The sequence below is a fragment of the Panthera tigris genome, chromosome C1 (genome assembly GCF_018350195.1).
Source record: "Panthera tigris isolate Pti1 chromosome C1, P.tigris_Pti1_mat1.1, whole genome shotgun sequence".
Classification (NCBI taxonomy): Eukaryota; Metazoa; Chordata; class Mammalia; order Carnivora; family Felidae; genus Panthera; species Panthera tigris.
In genome coordinates, this window is record NC_056667.1 from 133,729,783 (window position 1) to 133,749,843 (window position 20,061).

Sequence of the window (20,061 nt, forward strand, 5' to 3'; positions counted from 1 at the left end):
ATCATCATATCAATAAGTAGATCTTCTTTTTTTCCTTTGGGGGATATTATTGCCAGAAATAAAGGGAAATGTATCAGATCTTAATGTCATTTCCTGAGATACTTTTCTAAAATTACAGCTTTAACCCTTTAGCTACATTTTGAAAGGGAGACCCATCTGCTGAGTTGATGTACAAAATAGAAGGCACTTGGTTTTCAAACACTATTCTTGGATTTGCAAAGTTGTGCTGCGATGAATAAATAATGAATCGGATATTTCAATCAGTTTTATGATTTTTGAAAGCCCTGGTTATCACTGTTCAGCGACAGTCTCTTCTCCATGCACTTCCCACGCGTTCTGGTTCAGCCTTTCAAGGGTAGGCTTATGTAGGCCAACCTCCCCTACCTCTGTTTACCGTTGGGCTGCTTTTCTTACATTTTAACCAACCAGCCTACCAACCAACCCATCAACCCATATTTCCAAGTCTACAATTCAAGTAATATTTCAAACAGAGGGGGTAGAATCTTGAGAGATGGATGGCAACTGAGGTCATGAACACTCCAGATTAAGGTTTCTTCTATTTGGTCATGGCGTAAGCCACTTTAGCTCACGATCTCTATTGGTGGGAAAGAGAGACGATAACGCAAACGGCATTGGTGAAACCAAGGACAAGGGGGATTTTTTTCCTCTTACACATACAATTCTAAATGTGTACACTCAAATAAACATCGAATGCGAAAAAAATAATACTAGTGCAGGGAGGCTCTAAAAATTTTAGAAACCTCAAAATGAGATTAAACGTCCGAAATTACAAGTGTTTCAGAAACGCGATGCTTCTAAATATTCTCCTGCCTGAATACCTCTTAACCCCTCTTCTCCTCTCCTCCTAAATAACCAATTGGTGGTTGGTTAGGAGGAGAAACAAAGTTGGTAATCCTAAACACAGGTAAGAAGTGAAAAGGACAGCGCTGGGGGCCTGGGGTAGGATTTAAATCACACGTCGGGATATACGAGAGAAGGAGAAGAAAATTTAAGCTAATAGCCAGAATCTCTGCCTGGAGAGTGTCTGCGCCCATCCCCACTCCCTCCTCGGTTTTTTTCCTTAAGATAATCTTCTTTTTTTTTTTTTTTAAGGGGAGGGGGCACAGAAATCAGTACTGTTGCTTTTGCTCATCAGAGCGTCTCACTGAGGACTGCGGCCGACTCCGGGAACCCAGTTCAGTAAAATACTTCGACGACTGGAGAGAGTGCTGTCCTGCCCCCCCCCCCCCCCAGAGCTGCGCTGCCTTCCCCGGGCTCCCACAGGGAAGGTTCCCGCCCCGCGCAAGCAAGGGCAGCGGTGGGCCACGCGGCGCGTGTGCGTGGCAGCGCGTGAGTGCCGGAACGCGCGTGGCGGTGTGCGTGTCAGTGTCGGTGCGCGCCAGCGCGCGGGGCTGCAAGGGATCCCCGCGACTGTGGGCGCCGGCGTGGGCGTGAGCGCGGCCGCCGCCCGGGGTTCGCTCGGCCCTCGGCCTCGAGGCTCTACGTAGCCGAGCGGGCTCGGCCACGACCCCGTGACCTCACCGTCGCCCCCCTGCCCCCTTTCCTAGCGCCCAGGGACGTGCAGATCGCCGTCCGCTCGTTCCGGACGGCGCCACGCAGGGCATCGAGGGCGCCGCGGAGGACGGGAGCGCGGGCTCGCCGGCCGCGCAGGCGCCGCGACGCGGGGGAGAGGACGAGCGGCGAGGGCGGCGGCTTCCAGGGGACCCGCGGGCGACCCGTCCCGCTGCGGGCAGCCTTGGCGCAGCGGCCCCGACGCCGGGCACAGGCTCGCGGGGGCTGGGGGGAGGAGGGGGATCGGGACCGGGCGGGGCGGGGCAGCGCCGGGGCGCGCGCTCCCGGGCGGGCGAGCGCAGGGCCGGGCCGAGGCCCCCGCGCCCCGCCGCGTCCCCGCTGCCCCGGGGCCCAGCCGGGCGACCTCGAGCCCCCGCCTGCGGCGGCGGGGCCAGACCCGACCCGGAGCGGAAGACCCGAGAGGCCGGGAGGGAAGGCGAAAAGAGGTAGTAGCAAGCCCCAGACAAGGAATCCTTAATTACAGATTAAAGGCAGGAAAACGTACAGCACAGTTTCCATGTGTCAGCTGACGGCCGCGACAAAAGGAAACACGGAACGCTGAGGGGGAAAGCGGCCCCTTCTCGTTCCCCCCCCCCCCACTTTTATTATCTGTGCAAATGTAAAATGCCTTTGGTAGTGACTCTGGGTAGGTGGTGCCTGGGGCCAAATCGCAGCTGCACGCTCCGGTAGGAGGACAGTTTGCTGATGCACCCAGAGGTCTGGGGGCCGTCTCACAAAAAAAGGACTATAAATACTCCGCTCGAGCACATTTCGCTTCTTCAAAACTCCATTACTCATACTTTTTAAGTTTTAAAATTTGGTGCTTAGACTGTTGCAATTCATTTATCTTCAGCGAAATCCACCGGCGCGCGCGCACACACACATACACACAGGCACACACGTATTTTGTTTTTCAGTTTTGTAGATTCCTTTTTTTTTTTCCCCTGGCCTGCTATCACAGCATTAGAAATCCAGAGAAAAAGCTAAGCCGACTGAAAGCCAGGGAAGATAGCAGCAAGCACAGACAGAGCACGAGTTCCCTACCATGGCTCTGCAGCTCATGAGGAATAAAGGAAAAAGGTGTGTGCTTTGATGACTTTCCTCTTAACTATGATTACAGAACACCCTGTCCCTGGGATGTGAGACAGTGGTTCACCTCCACAATATGCTGAATTCTCCACAGATGAAGGAGTGTTCAGAATCCAAAGCCCACTCACTGCGCATTACAAACCGCTAGTTCTGTGCCCTCATTTTTAACACTAGAGTTACACGACCTTTGAGGGTCACCCTGAGCCACGGGGCAATGTACTCCTCTGTGTTTTCTCCCTCTTGTTGCTAGGTCAGTTTTAGAAATAGAAAGCTTCACCTCTTTGTCAGTTATCTATTTACTGACAGAATCGATGCACCAGGTTGAAGGCCACCAGGCCACCTTGTTCAGTCATTTTACCGGATCTTCCTCTTTGTAGATGATACTTTCCCATTTTTCATTTGTATTTTTCACCAATGTCATTTTCCCCCACAGATTTTATAAAAAGTGCCTTTTCATGTGGTTCCAGTTCAGTGATTTGCCCACCCCCTGAATAATGCAATTTGCATTCCCGACTAATAGTTGTGAATCAGTAATTCTTAAGTACCTCCTGATCCATATTTTCAGTTTAAATGATTCCTAATGTTATTGGCCAGGCGTGTGCTTGAACCCAGTACCTTCGTAGACTGGTTCCAGCCCCAGGACAGCAGAGTTACACTCAGGGAATGTGAACATGCTTAAGTCTCTGCCCTGATCTCTTTGGATGCAGAAGGCAGACAGCCTGCTTTCCCACCTCCCCCAGAAGTGGTAATAGGTGAGCAGATTAATAAATTGATAAAAATCACACTAGGTTCCAAGCGCATCTCCTCTTCTGGTACATATTTAGGAAGACTTTAAAAATCTCCTTCAAGCATCTGGTCCTTCTTTGATTTGGCTCTGCCCTCCCCACTTTTTGACTTTATCCTTCAGTAAAATAAATAAAGTGAAAGAGCATATTAGGAGTTTCTCTTTCCTTATGGCTTCCCAGTATTTGAGAGAATCATCCTGTTTTAGGCCAGTTGTTGTTAGTTCATGTTTTTACCACCCACCAAAGAACAGCACAGGATTAAGTTTATATTAATAAATGATGTTCATGACTAGGTTTCTACATGCCAAAGTTATGATTTATTTTTTTTAATGGGTGGAGAAAGGAGAGCAGCAATAAACTAGCCTCTAAGTCACTCAAAATCCTTGGCTTGACACATCTCTGTGGGTGTTTTTGTCTTTTTTTTTTTTTTTTTGTATGTACCTCTAATTCTCCTTTAAGTTCTATTATAATGAACTACATATTTTGTTGACTACCTTTGTCCATGGCTTCAAACCCTGTTTATTTTAGTTAAATTTATGAAAAGTATGGTATGTTCCCATTTTCTACCTTCTGTTTATAATTGTCCCTACTTATCCCTCCACCCCCTTAAGAATTTCACAAGAAAACCCTGCACCAAATAAATTAAAAGCTGCAACTTCAGACACCCCAAGAAGAGGACATTAATCCACTTAGTAAAATACCCATACCTCCCCCTCTCAATTTCAGCTCTTCTTAATGTAACATTTAGTAATTGCAGCTGGCTCCTTATACTTTCCTCCCTCCTTTTCATTCTGAATCATATTGGCCTTGTTTGACCTTCATTTCCTTTCCTGCCCCCCACATTTGTCCACATACTTTTCTTTGACCATGTTGGTCTTTCTTTTGCTGCCTGGATTAAAAGCAATAAATAGAGCTTTCTAAGAGTATAATACTTTCTGTTAAAATCCCACTCTACCTCCCCATTCACTGTTAACGCTTTGTACAATTTTTACATATCTTTCTTGTTGTGTAGTTACTGCTCTATATTTTTCTGATTGATCATTAAGTTACGCTGGCTTATGAGAACTGCCTCCATAATCCTGAAGCAAAGGCTTTTTACTTGGCATGCTCTTTTCCTTTGGAATGCCTTTCCTGGCAAGGACAGGCATTTCGGTTTGACTACGATTCTTAAGTTACAATTCAAGGCTAATTTGTTCAGTTAGGCTTCTACTATGAGCGGCTCTGGTTCTCACTGTGAAGTACTCCATGAGGTTGCTTAGTTGAAGGGTGTGTTGTAAGTACAAGATGTAATATACTTACATTGTACTTGATTATCAGTTTTCAAAAACAGCTGCATGCTTTGATATCTGTGTAAGGAAATATCAGAAGATAATATACCATTGGTATTTATTACTCTATAATTAAGGATGTGTCAGTGTTTCTCTTTTTTTAAAAAAAACCCTATTTTCAGAAATTCATATCTCAGGCATAAATTTCCCTATGAATTACAGTCTAATACCATATTAGAAGTATCTTCTTTTTAAGTTATCCCTCCCCTTCCTTTTCTTTCTGGGGAAGTAAGTTTCAGGATGTAATTTCTGGGTTATCTATTGGGGATGAGAGGAAGCAGTCCCTATCCTGCACAATTAAAGGTGCCTCTGCCGCCAATGCCACCTGCCCCCTGTATCCTAGACCCTCTGTGCACCAGGTGAGATCGTGGGGGCTGCCTCTGGATAAAGGGCCAGCCTCCCATCTATTTGGATAAGCAACTTCATCATGGTATGAGGTGAAAGGCAACAGAGAAGGCTCAGCTGTCCAGAAGTACTGCAGGTGCCAGAGAGTCTGAAATTTAATGCCAATTGATTTAGTGAATCAATTCTTATACATTCCTCCCTCTATGGTCACTTAGAATACAAATGTGGCCAGGAGTAACATGAAATAAATCTATGGAAAGGTACTGGCAACTTATTGACCCATGTTCCTTCTGCCAGTAGAAGAAGCAGAAGGAAGAAGGAGGGGAGGAAGAGAGAGAGAGAGAGAGAGAGAGATAGAGATTTGCCCCTTTCCCTCAAGGGTGGTCTCGACCAATTGAATTGACCGTGGCCTTCTGCAAGAAGCTGTTTCTACACCTGCCTCTACTACCAGGGGACCCATGGCAACTGGGCTTCTCTTTAGGCCCTCAGTTTCTCCAAAGGTTTCAAAAGCAAATGCTTACCAGGAGGGCCAGGGAAGGTACCTATATGCATAAAGCCGCATGTAAAGACCACAGGGCATGGTGGGTCCTATGATGGATGTGGAGGCTGAATGCCTCCCGGCAGGTGCAGTAATAGTAACAATAAAGACACAACATTGGCTTCACTGCATGGTCTCTCCTTCCTCTTTCAAGACCAACAACATAGACCACAAAGCAGCTCCCTGCTACCCCCTGCACTCTCTTGCCTAGGGGTCCAATAGTCATGCACACTGACCTTGGTGCTTCCTGAAAGACACATCGGTGACAATGACACCATCCCATGGAGGGGAAGGCTTATACAAAAAGTCTCTGTTTCTACAACATAGTCTGGTTCCTAAATATGCCTTTAGGCGACCCCTTAATTTTCTCATTTGTGAGGTGATCACGGAAATCTTAAATTGTCAAATATAAAGGACTTCGAATTCCTAAGAGAAACATATCGCTCAAGTATTCCCAGAAGTCCCTTCTAGCACGCCACCTTAGGTCAGCTATTTAAAAATGCAGTAACTGTTAGGAGAGTAACAAGCATCTTGGAGTATCTCCCAAGGAGAAGCAATTCCTCATATTCATTTGTGAGAACAATTATGAACCTGTCTTAGGGTTGAAACTCATAACCATAGAGTTGCAAGGGAGAAGAAGGCATCATCACTTGGGTAATGATAATGGGAGGGTCCCTGAAGACACTGACCTCACATTCCACTGAGGGGAAATGGGCCCAGTAGGGCGAGAGAGGATCCTGGTCCCTGAAGTCATACATACCTCAAGTACAGCTAGGAATTCCAAAGACATGAGAGAGAACTCCCTCCCATGGATCGCAATGAAGGACAGAGTCCACAATTCACCCTGTCTTCAAGAGGAAAGGGAACAGGTGCCAGTATGGGAGATAGGTACTGTGGCTAGGAGCTCAGACAGCTCTGTGCTCTACCACACAGCTCTGAATTTTCCAAGACGTGAGGACTGGCTCATGTAACATCATCCTTTTTCTTCCTCCCATTACCTTTCAAAAGGGAGTTTCCAGAACTATGGTTTTCCATCTTGAGTTTGTAATGTTACAGGAATTAGTGAGAAATGGTAATCAGCAGCCCTAGGAAAAAGAGACCCATGGACAATCAAGTCAGACTTTTTCAAAGTATGATTTGTTTCAGTATCAAGGTTAAGTCCTTGGCTCCCGGTAAGCAGAGGAAAGTCTTCTCATGCAAAATTGGCAGGACGGTTTCTTCCACTGTTTGAAGGGAAATGGTTATCTGACCAGATCAGGAACTTAGAGTCAAGAAATGTCAAGGAAGGCATGGTAGCAAAACTAACCAAAGTAGTCCTAGCTCCTATCAGAAGGCACATCTAACAATAACATGTAAGACACATAAAAAGTCAGAGTGTGAAAAGACTTTGGGTAGAATGAGCCAGCTTCAGAAATAAGCCACTAATCATAGAGTAAATGTTACTCTCCCAGTTGCATGTCTGTGCCTTCTACCATCACTCCTCTGACTTAAAAGTTAGTGTACATTTGGTGTAAATCCCATGGTTTGTTGTTGTTGTCCTGTTGTAATCACAAATGCAGAAAGCTTTCAGCAGCATGTAGAATTGTATGCATGTTTTTAAACTTTCCCAGTTACATTTTAATGGACAGCCTTGAAGGGAGGATTTACCATGGAAGCATTAGTCTCCTAGGGGCGCCTGGGTGGCTCAGTTGGTTAAGCGTCCGACTCTTGATCTACACTCAGGTCATGGTCTCACGCTTTGTGAGTTCAAGCGCCACACTGGGCTCTGCGATGACAGCACACAGCCTGTTTGGGATTCTCCCTCTCCCTGCCCCTGCCCTACCTGCTTTCTGTCCGCCTCTCACAAAATAAATAAATACACTTAAAAAATAAAAGCATTAGTTGTCCTATATCTCAATTCAAATTTTAAAATGAAACGTGTTCATGTCAGTGATTTATAACATAGTCTCTTCCCTGTTAAATAAAAGATCTAATATTAAATACTACCTGATTTTTCACTGAAAGAGAGAGGCACTTAGGGTGAGACTTGTCCACAGTCAGCAGAAGAATAAAACCCATAGACTGTGTCGACATTAAAAGACAGCATGGACTCTCATTTGAAAATTGATTCTATCACCCACAGAAAGTATCTTGAGACTTAACTGAAAATTTTATTGTGGCTCATAATATTTCTGGGTAGCAGATGCTTTCTCAAAAACAGATTTTACTTTTAAAAATATCAAATATAATTAACACCTTCAACATAAAATGAAATCTTTGCTTCCAGATGCATTTCAAGGTGTTGAAATGAATCTGTGCAGCCCTGTGTGGCTGCGAGTTTCCATCGACTTCCTGATTCTGCTGCCATCTTTATGTGGCATGTCTGAAGATGTGAGAGTCAGAGCAGGGCATTCACACCTAGCCATAGTGGAAGGATTCTTACTAAACCGCAAGCTTTTTGAGAAAGGTCTTCTGACCTATTCCTGATCAACGTGGTATAAGTGAATAGGTTAAGAACCAGGTGCCCTGCTTTTTATTACAGAAACACGTAACCAGAAACACAGATTAGGTAAATTCATGGCACATATATCCTGGATGCTGTATCAAGGTCTTGATAATGAGCAGACTTTTAAAGATACTTAAAATTGAAATTGGCTTAATGATTTATTTTAAAAGAATAAAATTAACAGGATTGAATGTTCCAAAAAAGGAAGATCAAAATTTGCAACAACCATACTCAAAATAAGAAATAATGAGAGTGTTCAATTTCTTTACTCAGAGTAAGGGAACTACGAATTAACAAGTCAACTTGTGGGGCACCTGGGTGGCTCAGTCGGTTAAGCATGAGACTTTGGCCTCAGGTCATGATCCCACAGTTTTGTGGGTTTGAGCCCCGTGTCAGCTGTGCTGACAACTTGGAGCCTGCTTGGGATTCTCTGTCTCCCTCTCTCTCTGTACCCACCTACTTCCACACTCGCGCTCTCAGAAATAAATAAATAAATAAATAAATAAACATTAAAAAAAAGTCAACTTGTATTCTCAATTATCCTGTGATTTCAATGAAACATGGGTTAATTTACTTAATAACACTCTATCCACAAAATGGGTTTGAGAAGCACACAAAACACACACACACAAGTTTCAATTGTTAAGAATTACACATTTACAAAATTTTTTTATTGCTCACCTGCACTGAGACCAAGTCTGATAGCATAGTTCTAAGAAGTGACAACTTTAATGTAAATTTTTATTCTAGAAGGAATGCTGGGCATGGCTAACGACAAAATCTGATTTGAGTTTATGGGTGTAGGAAAAAAAAAACCCCTCCATACACAGGTAACTTTCAACTATGTCTACACTGAGATGGGAGCCCATTGTTTTCAGGATAGTAAAACACAGTAAACTCAACACTGTTTCTTGGCTGTAAGATCATACTATTATTTCTAGAAGACATCTTCTGACTGAAGCAAATTTACTGGTATAGTTCATCTTCTTAGATGATAAACCCTGCCTAGAAGTATCTAAGAACCTCTTAGGCATATTGACATCCAGTTTGCACTCAAGAGGAGCACCCCTGGTAGATTCCGAGTTCCCCAGTTTCAGACCACAAGCGACGTCAGAAATAATCCCTGAGCCCTTTGTTTTATGAGTGAGGATGTAATTTGTTCAGTGACTTCCCTGCAAGCGATATGACTCGAAGCCAGAGCAGTGATGTCCAGTCATGCGTTAAGGGTCTCACATTGGTTAGGGAGAGGACTCCGTGCAGAGACAGAGTTTGTTGTTTCTGCTTCTTAATCTTCCTGCTTTTAAATTCTCATACCTCAGGGATTCTGAATTCCTGCCTTCTTTGATCTGTAAGATCACCTCTATCCTGAGGGCTCTCTCCGTCTGGCTCCTTGACCTTGATCTGTTTCCTGCTGACAATTTCGCTACCTGTCAAATGGGCCCTCCTGCTGACGATTTTGCTACCTGTCAAATGGGCCCTTCTAGAATTCTGAATCACTGCCTGCTCAATCTCGGATGCTTGCTAGACCAGTCAATCCTTCTAGAAGCCGGAAGGCCACACTTGGCCCCTGCCTACCCTCCTCTCCCTGGCTGTTTCTCACTCTGTAGTGTATAAAAGTTATTTGTTTCAAAAGCTAGGAAACTTACAATTTACCTGTCAGTAAACAGAAGATGGTTTATCAACAGACTTTACCTTAATGACTACAAATGTTTACCTCCTGCTTTCCAGAATGCAAAGAAAATCTTGGAAATGTCATAATATCTTACAAACATTTGCAAAACAGATCCTTGTACAACCGGAAAAGAAACAATTGTATTCGTTGTCTCTGACACAAGAATAGTGTTCAGTGAGAAACATACAGATAGATGTACACTCTTACACAGAAATGAGATATGCTAATTAAAAATTGCAGTAGGCACTTTATTAAAAATTTATTTTACAATCTAGCCGTTCAAAACATCTTTATATCAACAAATACAGCAGCTTGACTATTGGAATCATAAGTGATTTATCTTGAAAAGATCATATTTGTAGCTGGATGCAAATATTTTTGAGGAATATTTATATCAAAATTACTGTTTTTAGTAGAAGTATTTTGATTTCTCTATTTTTACCCCAGGGGAAAAAAAATTGAAACGAGTATCTCAGTGTTCATTTTATGGGCAAGATGGCTCCACTTAGTGTATTTCCCATGTTTGTCCAAATTACAGCTGTTTATCTCGCAACTTTAAAATAAATTAAATGCAAATGTAACTCTGCGGATCATGGGAATACCTGCCAGACCCCTTATTAATACCTTCACTTAAACACCCCCGTGCCAGAGAGTCATTAATTGGCTAAAATAAAAGTGCTAAAGCAGCCCTTTGCCCACAAACAACTGTGAGATGGCTGCCCAATTAGTCCGGTAGCATTCTGATCCTCCCTTCAGACCCTGTGGCCCTTTGAGGACACAAGAAGGTTCCGATGATAACCTGGCAACCTAGGTGGAAACACAGCCAAGTGCGAGCTTTTGAAGCTGCAGTTCGGCTGCCATCGTGTCGGCAAAAAGAAAGAATTCAGGCACCATGTCATCCAGTACAAAGGATAAAAACGGATTCAACCGGAAATTCAATGTGGCACCACATATGGGATACATGAGTGCGGTTATACAACAGGCCACATATTTTTTTGAACAGTCTCCTCCATGTGATGCCGAGGACATGTGTAACCATCATAACGTCTCTAGGAATCTGTATTTAATTTGAGTTGGGGTGGTGGCAGGGATGGGAGATCTGAAGCCGCCACAGGTTTGTGGCAGATGGCTCTGTGTCAGCTATGACAAGCAGCCAGGCTCAGCTTCCTCTGCAGATTTTCTTTTCTCTCTGATCAGGTAAATATGGGCACACTCTGGAAAGTTCTACAGATTCTGCCTTAGGCTGCAAGTTTGTGACTTAGCCCCATCTGTCACAAATCTTCCCTAGGTTCTGTTGTAAGCAGAGACCTGAATTTACCATGTAGGGCCGCCCAAGAAAAAGGAGTCATTTCACCCTGCGAGGGGGAGGGAGAGAAGAGAAAGCAAGGAAGAAGCATTAACAACCGAAAGACAAAAGGATGTTCAAAATTCATATTGCAAATTTGCATAACTTACGTCAATTAGATTTCAAAAAGCCACCAAGTACATGGTTCTCGAGTTTCATCAACTCAGGAAATCCCAGTTTCTGATTGGTTTAAAGTGGAACTGTATGTTCAACCGTATGGGAAAGCTCCCGATTTTTCGCAAATGGGTACATTCCACCGCACACATATTTCCTGGTTTATGTGAGCGATGAAGTTTATCATCCAACTTTTAACTTTTATAAACACAAGATACCCAACGCCCTTAACCCATGTTTTTGCTAATGTGAATTTTACTTTTAAGTGGCTAAGGCACTAGAGAAATGCCATTACTCCTACGTTAAACGCATAAAGCACTTTGAGTTTACAAACAGGTTTATATTCGTTATTTCATTATAGCAGTACCTCGGCGGGGGGTGGGGGGGATGCTATTAAGAATTGAGGGAGAAAAAAAATTCTTCTAAGTTTACAGATGAATCAGAGAGACAGGCTAAGAAGTTCACCTAGAGCCAGGCTACAAATGAGTAGCAGAGAAGAACAAGCCGCCAAAACCTCTCACTGTTCTTGATCACCCAAAGTGTATCTATTGTACTGAAGGTTTTTGCTTTTATTTTACTTAGACAAACCAAAGGAAAACCAAGCCAAAAGAAATCAAGGAAGGAAGTGAAGCAGGAGAGAGGGAGAAGACTAGGGAGGAGGGAGAGAGGGAGGGAGAGAGATTGGGAAGTTGCCTTAAACTGTGCTCGTGCAGTTGAGAGATTTTTAGAAGTTCTAAAAATGTCACAAGCTTTTACGTTTTCATTTTTAAGGAAACAAGTAATGACTTCGGAGTGTTAATACAAGTGAGCAACACCTTATTGGCATCTAGAGTGTAATCTCGAATTAAAAGGGGACTATAAAGTGACCAGTCCCTTGAAGGAAACTTACAGTGGCCTGGCTGTGGTCCGGGTAGACAGAGGCTGATAGAATTAAGACAACCAACAAACGGTTTCTCTGCGCACTGAATGTCAGCTGTAAGGTTAATCATTGTTTGGAGGCATTTTTAGGCAGAAATCTGAAAATTCTTCTTTCCTCCAATTAGGAGCAGGTTATAAAGGTTCCCAGAATGTTGAAGTATGTGAAGAGGAGAACAGAATAAAAACCAGCAGCTGGCATTTGAACAATCTTAAGAAACACAGGTCACTCTCAGAAAGCACGGGAGAGAACGCATCTCTTTTTTCCCCACTCAGAATTTCGCTCAATTTGTAAATAAAAATAAATGAGAAATAGGATGGGAACGAAAAGCTATCCGGGTAGTCCGGGCAGTATCTACTTTACACAGTGCCCTGTTTGTGCCCTGTGCTCTTTTCAGTATTTGTAACAATATAAGGTCCATAATTTTTTCTCTAAAGCATTTTAAAATATAATGATGAAAAGTCTGTAGAAACATAAGGAACTGATCTCAGAAGGTTGTTGGGAATTTTCAGTAAGTAAACTCACATAGTAAAAAGGAGGCAAAAATACAACTTCATGGTGTTGAGCTTACCGGGGTTGGAAAAGGGAAAACTATTGTTAGTGTTAAGAAGTCAATCCTGGGCTAATTATTTTATGATTACTTCTAGAATCTTGTGTTCAAGTTAGGTTGGAGTCATAAAAAGCTCCCCATCGTGGATGAAATGAAACCTATTTTTAATCTGTGTGACAAGTATGTGGCCAATGTGTCTGACCTGCTCAGAAAAGGAAGTGTTCTGAAAGTACGAGAAAGCTGCAGTCAATGACTAAACTTGGATGTAAACTTTTTAAAGAGGTGGTTTAGATTTTTTAAATTATGAAAATGGTTTTAGATTTTTAAAATGCTTAAAAAACATTTAATTTCAGTATGCATTGTATTTCTCTTAAGAAAGATCGTGTGTGTGTGTGTGTGTGTGTGTGTCAGAGAGAGAGAGAGAGAGAGAGAGAGAGAGAGAGGGAGACAGGGAGAGGGAGGAGGGAGAACATACTTGCATGCATGTGAGGAATTTAAACATTTCAAATCTGAAACCATTTCAGGTGAGAAGTCATGGGCACAGTGTTCTGTAGTAGAAAGAGCCACTTTAAGAAAAAAAAAGTATCCAATTCTGTTTCTGCTTTTCAGTTACTAGCATTCTGTTTCAAATCCTGCTTCAAGTTATAGCCCCCAAACTCTCACTCATATTGAAAGTATAATGTCTCATGTGAGAAGAAAGCCAAGTGTTAGTAGCCTTATTCTAGTCATTAAATTTCTAAGTGTGAATCCATATGAAAAATCCTATCCTAAAGTGAACCCTATGTGAAAAGCAGTTGAGATGATTTTAAAATGTAAACTTTTGACAAAAAAAGAGAGTAAGGTGTAAAAATGTAAAAGGAGCAAATTAAAGAATTCAGTGACATTCTATCCTTTTAGATCTTAGAAGCATATGTTTTATAAAAGCAAAACAGCACTGTCCAATGGAATAAGTCTAAAAAAAAACCCCAACATTCTCGTTAACAGTACACACAAAAGACTCTTCCATTGCATAAGAAAAGTAAGGAAAATACTGCCTTGTGGGGAATAGTTCTCTTGTATTTAGTGAAGGCAAAGGTCACCAGAAAATATGCATATTTTTAAACCATAAGGTGAAAAGATAGCATAGCTGTTTATATCTTAATTGTAAAGTTTTAGAAGGCATCCTTTTTCTGTTTTGGCTCTACATCCTATTACAATAACCAAACTAAATCTGTGGTTCTTTCCTGTGGTTTTTTTTTTTTTTTTTTTTTTACCAGTTTCTCCTGAAAAATGCATCACAAAGCTCGGTTACCTTAATTCTTGGACTAATTTATTAATTTTAAGACTAATATTCAGATATAATATCATCAAGATCTATAAATGAGGGCACCTCTGAAAGCGTATAATAGACTTATAAGAAAAAAAATCCACGGCAAAAATACATAAAAAAGAATTATACATACAAATTCCTATAAATGCTTACACATGAAATATTAATTTATAAAACTTGGAGCTGGAATACTTGAGGATGTTCGGTCTAAAAACATATGTAAAAAGTAATTACAGGAAATAACATGTAAGGCGTAGGTTATCTTTTAAGCTGTACGAAGAACAATTTGATATACTAACAGCATTACCACTGAGCTGACAATGTTTCGGAGTTTTTCCAGAAGTTGTTTGTAAAATAAATAATTATAGCTATGTTATAGAGTATCATATTAAAATATTTCAACCAGATGTCTGTTTTCCTTTGCAACTAAAGGTAACTTGTCACAGTAACTTTTGTAATGGTTAAAAATTTCTAAACAAAGACTAACAGAGATAATGAGGCCTAACCTGAAGCAAAGTTAAAAACCGTTAAATTTTGATGGTGGGAATAGCATTATAAAACCTTCACCATTCTCTTCACAAGAAAATAAACATTCTCTTTCTTTCCTTCTTTCATTTCTCTTTCTTTCTTTCTTTCTTTCTTTCTTTTCTTTTCTTTTTTTTTTTTTTGTATCTACATGAGATGATGGATGCGAATGAAATGTATGGTGGTAACCATTCCACAATAAACGCATGTCAAGTCATTATGCGGTACTGTGGTTCGTAAGCGGACACAGTACCGTCAGTCATATCTCAATAAAACCGAAAAACAAGCACAACTTCACCTAAAATTCACCAGAAGGCGGGGAGAGATTAGTAATTTGATGGTGAACTCACTGAAGAGATCTGTGTCATATACAGAAAATAAATCCATTTACATAAATACTTCTATTTCTTCCATTTTCATAATCTGCACATTTTGATAGCCTGTCACGTGGAGAACTACTTGATTAACATTTGATACAAACCTGACCGCTACTGAACTTCAAAAATTAGGGAGTTTGGATGTAAACCTGTTTTCTCTGTGGAGCTTCCCCTGTATACGGTACAATCGTATTGACTCAAGGAGTAATACTGAAGCCTGGAACTGTTCAGTCAGCATTTTAAACTATTATGAGCTACCTTCTGAACCATTGCCAAGTTAATAGACAATGAAAGATAATGAGCTTGAAATTGGGTGTTAAATTGCATTTTTGGTTCTCTCCCTTTTTCTTGAAGTTTAACTGTTTCCTGCAGAAACAAAGTCCTGTTTTGATGTATCACTATGTAAATATGTATTTTAGGCCATGAAAAGAGAAAGGAGAGAAAAAAGGCAGCAAACTGTATTTCATGTAGGAAGGTTATACATTAACATAGGAAAATTAAAATATACTGGATTATAAAACTGCTAGATTGTAAACTATACTGAATTTATGTAAAATGAAGATGCTACATTCAAAGAATATAAAAAGGTATATTACTCATGGCCTAGAGCCACCTTCCAAACTCATAAAGCAGATTTATCCCAGTTCAATTACTTAGACTTTTAGCAGGGCCTCTTTGTGTTGTCATTTCAACAATGTAAAATTCTTGATTCAAACAACGGGAAAAAAAAAAAGATAATGAAGGAGGGGACTGCATGATGATGCTCTTTAAACTATTTTCTTTCTGCCTTTGCCATTCAGAGAGGAGACGGGCAGTGTGATTCTAAACAAACTGAGGATTTTTATGTAATTTTATTAAACCGGATAAGGGAAACATTTGATTCTTGAAAATCATCTTCAAAGTAGTTAAAAAATGAACACCAAACTTCACGAATGTCATTCACCTGAATTTTTGAGGCCTGAAGATTTCATTATGATGGGAAGAAAGGCTTATCCTCATTAGTATAATTGTGGAATCTTTCCTTTACTTCCTTTTAAACTAATGAGTTACATTAATCCAGGTTCATTTTTATAAGCCTCTTGGGGCTAAATGTAAAGGACAGTCATCTTAGAAAACAATAAATTAAAAAAAAGCATGTACCATGCATTAAGTGCACGTATTTCATAAGACCTAGGTTAATACAACTGGCATCCAGTTTAATTAATCCTTGTTAGTGTAACAACTAATATCCCTCCCTAGCATGTTTCCTTTAAACATTAGTATGTTAATTAAATGTTTTTTTTAAAAAGATTTTTCTTTGTACTTCAATATGGCATTTATACCACGTAAATCTCTCCTCAATATCTACCTTATAAAGATGTTTTCTTATAATATCTGGTCTCTTGCAGAAATTCTGGAGCCTTTTTGAAAGCTGTTCAGGTGTAGAATACAGATATTCAGCTGCAGGAAAAACAGATACATTTTTAATGAAACAAAAACCTCAAAGCACACACTCGATATTAGTCACTTTACTAATTAAAAATGCATATTGCTCTGTGCTGCCTCGTGTTTTACATTATTTAAGCATGATTTTATAAGGTTACCTCAGCTCACAAGGATGCTTAATGCTAAATAAGACTGTGTAGTTGTGCTGTTTAGACATCTCCTTTGGGTGATTAAAATACATTATTCTAATGTAACACAATGCATATGTGATATATTTAGTGATGGGAATTTTTTCAAAGAACTGGTACTATAGCCGTATGTACCCTGTGCAAGAGTTGCATATTATTAACTAGTCAATTGTTTAAATAATTTGGTGTGATTTCCAGTCCTCGATTTTTCTCTGTGTATATCATTAGAAAAAATCTGTAAGCAATCGCAGCAACACTGACCTGCTTATAAAAATCCATCATTATGGGATGTGTATGCTAACAATGAAGAATGCTATTTGAAAACTTGCTTTTTTGTTATCTTAAAAGAACAGATGGTAAATATAAGCTTACTCTAATGTATTAAAACACATAAAATTTTCCTTAACACTAACATGTTGACTTGCCAAATAAACAATTGCTCCCGCCTAAGTTTATTTTCAAACTTTCTAATTTAGCATGAATCATGTATTAAATCTCAACCAAGATGAAAGTACATTAAAGAGGCTACCTGGAAATATCTCAGGATAAACCAAATCTTTGGGACAAAGTGGGTAGCAACCACAATACACAGCTTCCAACCTAAAGAAATTTTAGAGAAGATAAAAAAAATATTAAAAGGACATTACTCTGATAGCCAGATAGTGGTTTTGTTTGCCTAAGTTAACAGTATGAGCCCTGAGTTAACTGGGACGAAAAACATGGTCGGCAGTCCAAGCCTTAAAGCCAAAGTTGCTCTTTTAAAAGATTTTATTGATCATATATGAATTTCATAGAACAGAACCAACAGCATATGTTTTGTTCACTGAATTAATCAAAGCGCAGCTCTGCATTTTTTTTTTTGTTTTTAAAATACTGTTTAACACATTTTATAATCAGCAGATAAACACATGTAACAACATGGTAAAGTATGGACAGCTTTTCTTAATAATGCTGCAAAGCCCCAGAATGTTCATTTTTCAAAAATGTTTAAATAAAATAGCAAATACTTAACTTTAACATTGTAGCCGTAGAAATGATCGAGGCACTTTTAAAAGCATCAGAAAAAAAAAATTTACAATCTGTTGTTGGGGCATTTTTATATTTTAAGCTCATGCTTCAAAATAATTTGTTATTTTTGTAGAATGCAAAATAATTCCCCTTTTACTGAAAAATCCTCATGGAGATTACCTTAATGAAAATTTTACTTTCTTGGCCAAAAATTCAGCTCATTTTCCATTTTATCAGAAAAGAATACTTTCTTATTAAACAAATAAGCAAGAAAGTTTCACTTTGAGAGGATTTCTCCAAGGAACACCTATAGGAAGTTTTTTTTTTTTTTTTCATGTCATAGTAGTAAGGGTTAAGCAGAGAGAAGGTATTGCATCTCAAAGGTTGTTGGCCCTGTATAATGGCTATTGATCTGACATATAATAAACCTTAAAGATACCACTGTAATTTCTGTTGGCTAGAAATTACACAGTGAAATTCAAAGCACTCTCTAAAATATGTTTATTTTATGAGAGACTTTGAATTGCATCCAAAATGTTGACCAAAGGCGGATTTTTATTTTGAACTGCAGATTTTTTTTCAACCCAAGAATAATTTGAAGTTATGTCAATGTTTACCTTGTTTGTTTACAGTGACAAAGTACATGCAATTTAAGCTGTTTTTAAGTGGGTGATGTTTTCTCTATTTTATTATGTTGACTGAAATTAGTTTAAATGAAAGGTATTTACTTTGAGCTGCAAAGTTTGGAAAAATACTGAGTTCAAAGTTTTGCTTGAGAACTGACAAGAGTTACAAGATAACATAGTGAAAAGGCACAGGATCTAGTTACCCATTATTAATTTCAAAATCCAAACTAATATCTAATAGATTTTTTTCTCTACAGACGTAGGGTATGCACAGGAATTCTTATCCCAAATACAGCTACAAACCACATGGCAACTGCATTATAAAACAGTGTCTAAAGTTTGAGCACATAAACCAGAGAGACTCTTTATGAACCAAAAGAAAATACGCACTTTATCTGAAGACACTCAGTTTTAAAATGCTGTGCCAATCGAAAAGTAAATACATATGAACATTCTCTTATAATTGCACAAAATCAAAAGAGTGAAGTCACAGCCATTTCAGAAAGTGCACATGTTATCTGCTTTTTAATAATGGATTTGAATTAGTGTTCTGTTCCCCGAAAGAAAATTGCAGGCCAAGTTACATTTTGAGTCATCGTATGAGCATGTATCATGTCACTTCCAAAAACCTCTGCTAATTAAAATACAGTGAGATAAGAGTGGCATTATTTGACTTAGGGAGAAAAAATTTACAAATTTTGGATTTCAACTTTTATTTACAAATTATCTTATTTGTAGTGATATTTCTAATTCATCAAGGAAACACACACACACACACACACACACACACACACACACACCAGCCACCACCTTTGGTACAATTTTGACTTGTTAAATACTAAACTTTATTATCTAGATTATTTAGATCAGAACTATATTTTAAAATATATTACATAGGCCATAATATTTTTAAAGAAATTTGTAAAATTCATTGCCATAAGTTTCTCATATTTTGCTATGTTGAAGAAAATGATCATCTCATGACAATAATACAATTATTCACCATTTCAATTCTTATGCACTACCAGTTAAATAATAAATAGGGTTCCAATTGATCTATTGTTAAAATGACTAGCAAATGACCTTTTTATTCCAATTAACAAATCATCTGCTAAATCTATGAATCTTAATATTCAGATCTATTCACTTCAATTCATACAATTTATCTGCAAATAGTTGTTGGGCTTTTGATTCTAAATATAATTAGCTGATAATTTTGCTTGGCTGAATTACTTTTCTGGAGGGCCTGCAAAGGCTCTCAGTCGCATTATCTAGCAATAATGAATCTGATAGGTGAAATTTTTTACTGTAATGAGGATGAGACACAGTTGTGACACCTGAGTCTACTAATAACAGAAGACTGCTAATTATCGACAGCACTTTTTTGTGTGATGCAAGGAGAAAAAAAAAATCCCTCATTATTAAAAAATAAAAAGTTACAATTATAAGTGACACCGGAGGAGAGTAAATAAAATGGAGTGATTAAAACATTGCTGCTTTAAGGGTGTTTTTAATTAAGTGGAAATGCTAATGTTGTCATACTTAGCAGATGGGATTAAAATTAGTTATTGTAAGTAACTCATATTTTATGTTATGGTTTCCACAGCATGTCTACAAGATCTAAGAAAGTGATACATTCCATAAGACATTTTAAAAATGAAATTCTCATACTCTTTACAACTCATAATAATGAACATCATGAATAAACTATTGAAAAAAATCCTGCCAAGGATTTTACCATAGTGACTTAACTAGCAAGGAATGTAGCCATAATGTACTGGACTGTTACAATCTCACTGATGGTATGCCTTTTGCTTTGCTGATTGTTGCATTCCGTATTTCATTCACACTCAACAAAAACAAA

General features: G+C 39.4%; 1 protein-coding gene across 1 annotated transcript in view; it reads right to left on the minus strand.

The window, feature by feature from the left end:
- Positions 1-10,041: 10,041 nt before the first annotated feature.
- GTDC1 (glycosyltransferase like domain containing 1) overlaps positions 10,042-20,061 on the minus strand; it is a 297,275-nt gene continuing 287,255 nt past the window's right edge. Inside the window, exons 11-13 of the mRNA XM_042994400.1 lie at positions 17,093-17,163; positions 16,299-16,390; positions 10,042-11,169 (exon numbers count right to left, since the gene is read on the minus strand). Coding sequence (XP_042850334.1) covers positions 11,086-11,169; positions 16,299-16,390; positions 17,093-17,163 — 247 coding nt within the window. The 3' untranslated portion in view covers positions 10,042-11,085. The remainder of the gene's footprint in view (positions 11,170-16,298; positions 16,391-17,092; positions 17,164-20,061) is intronic.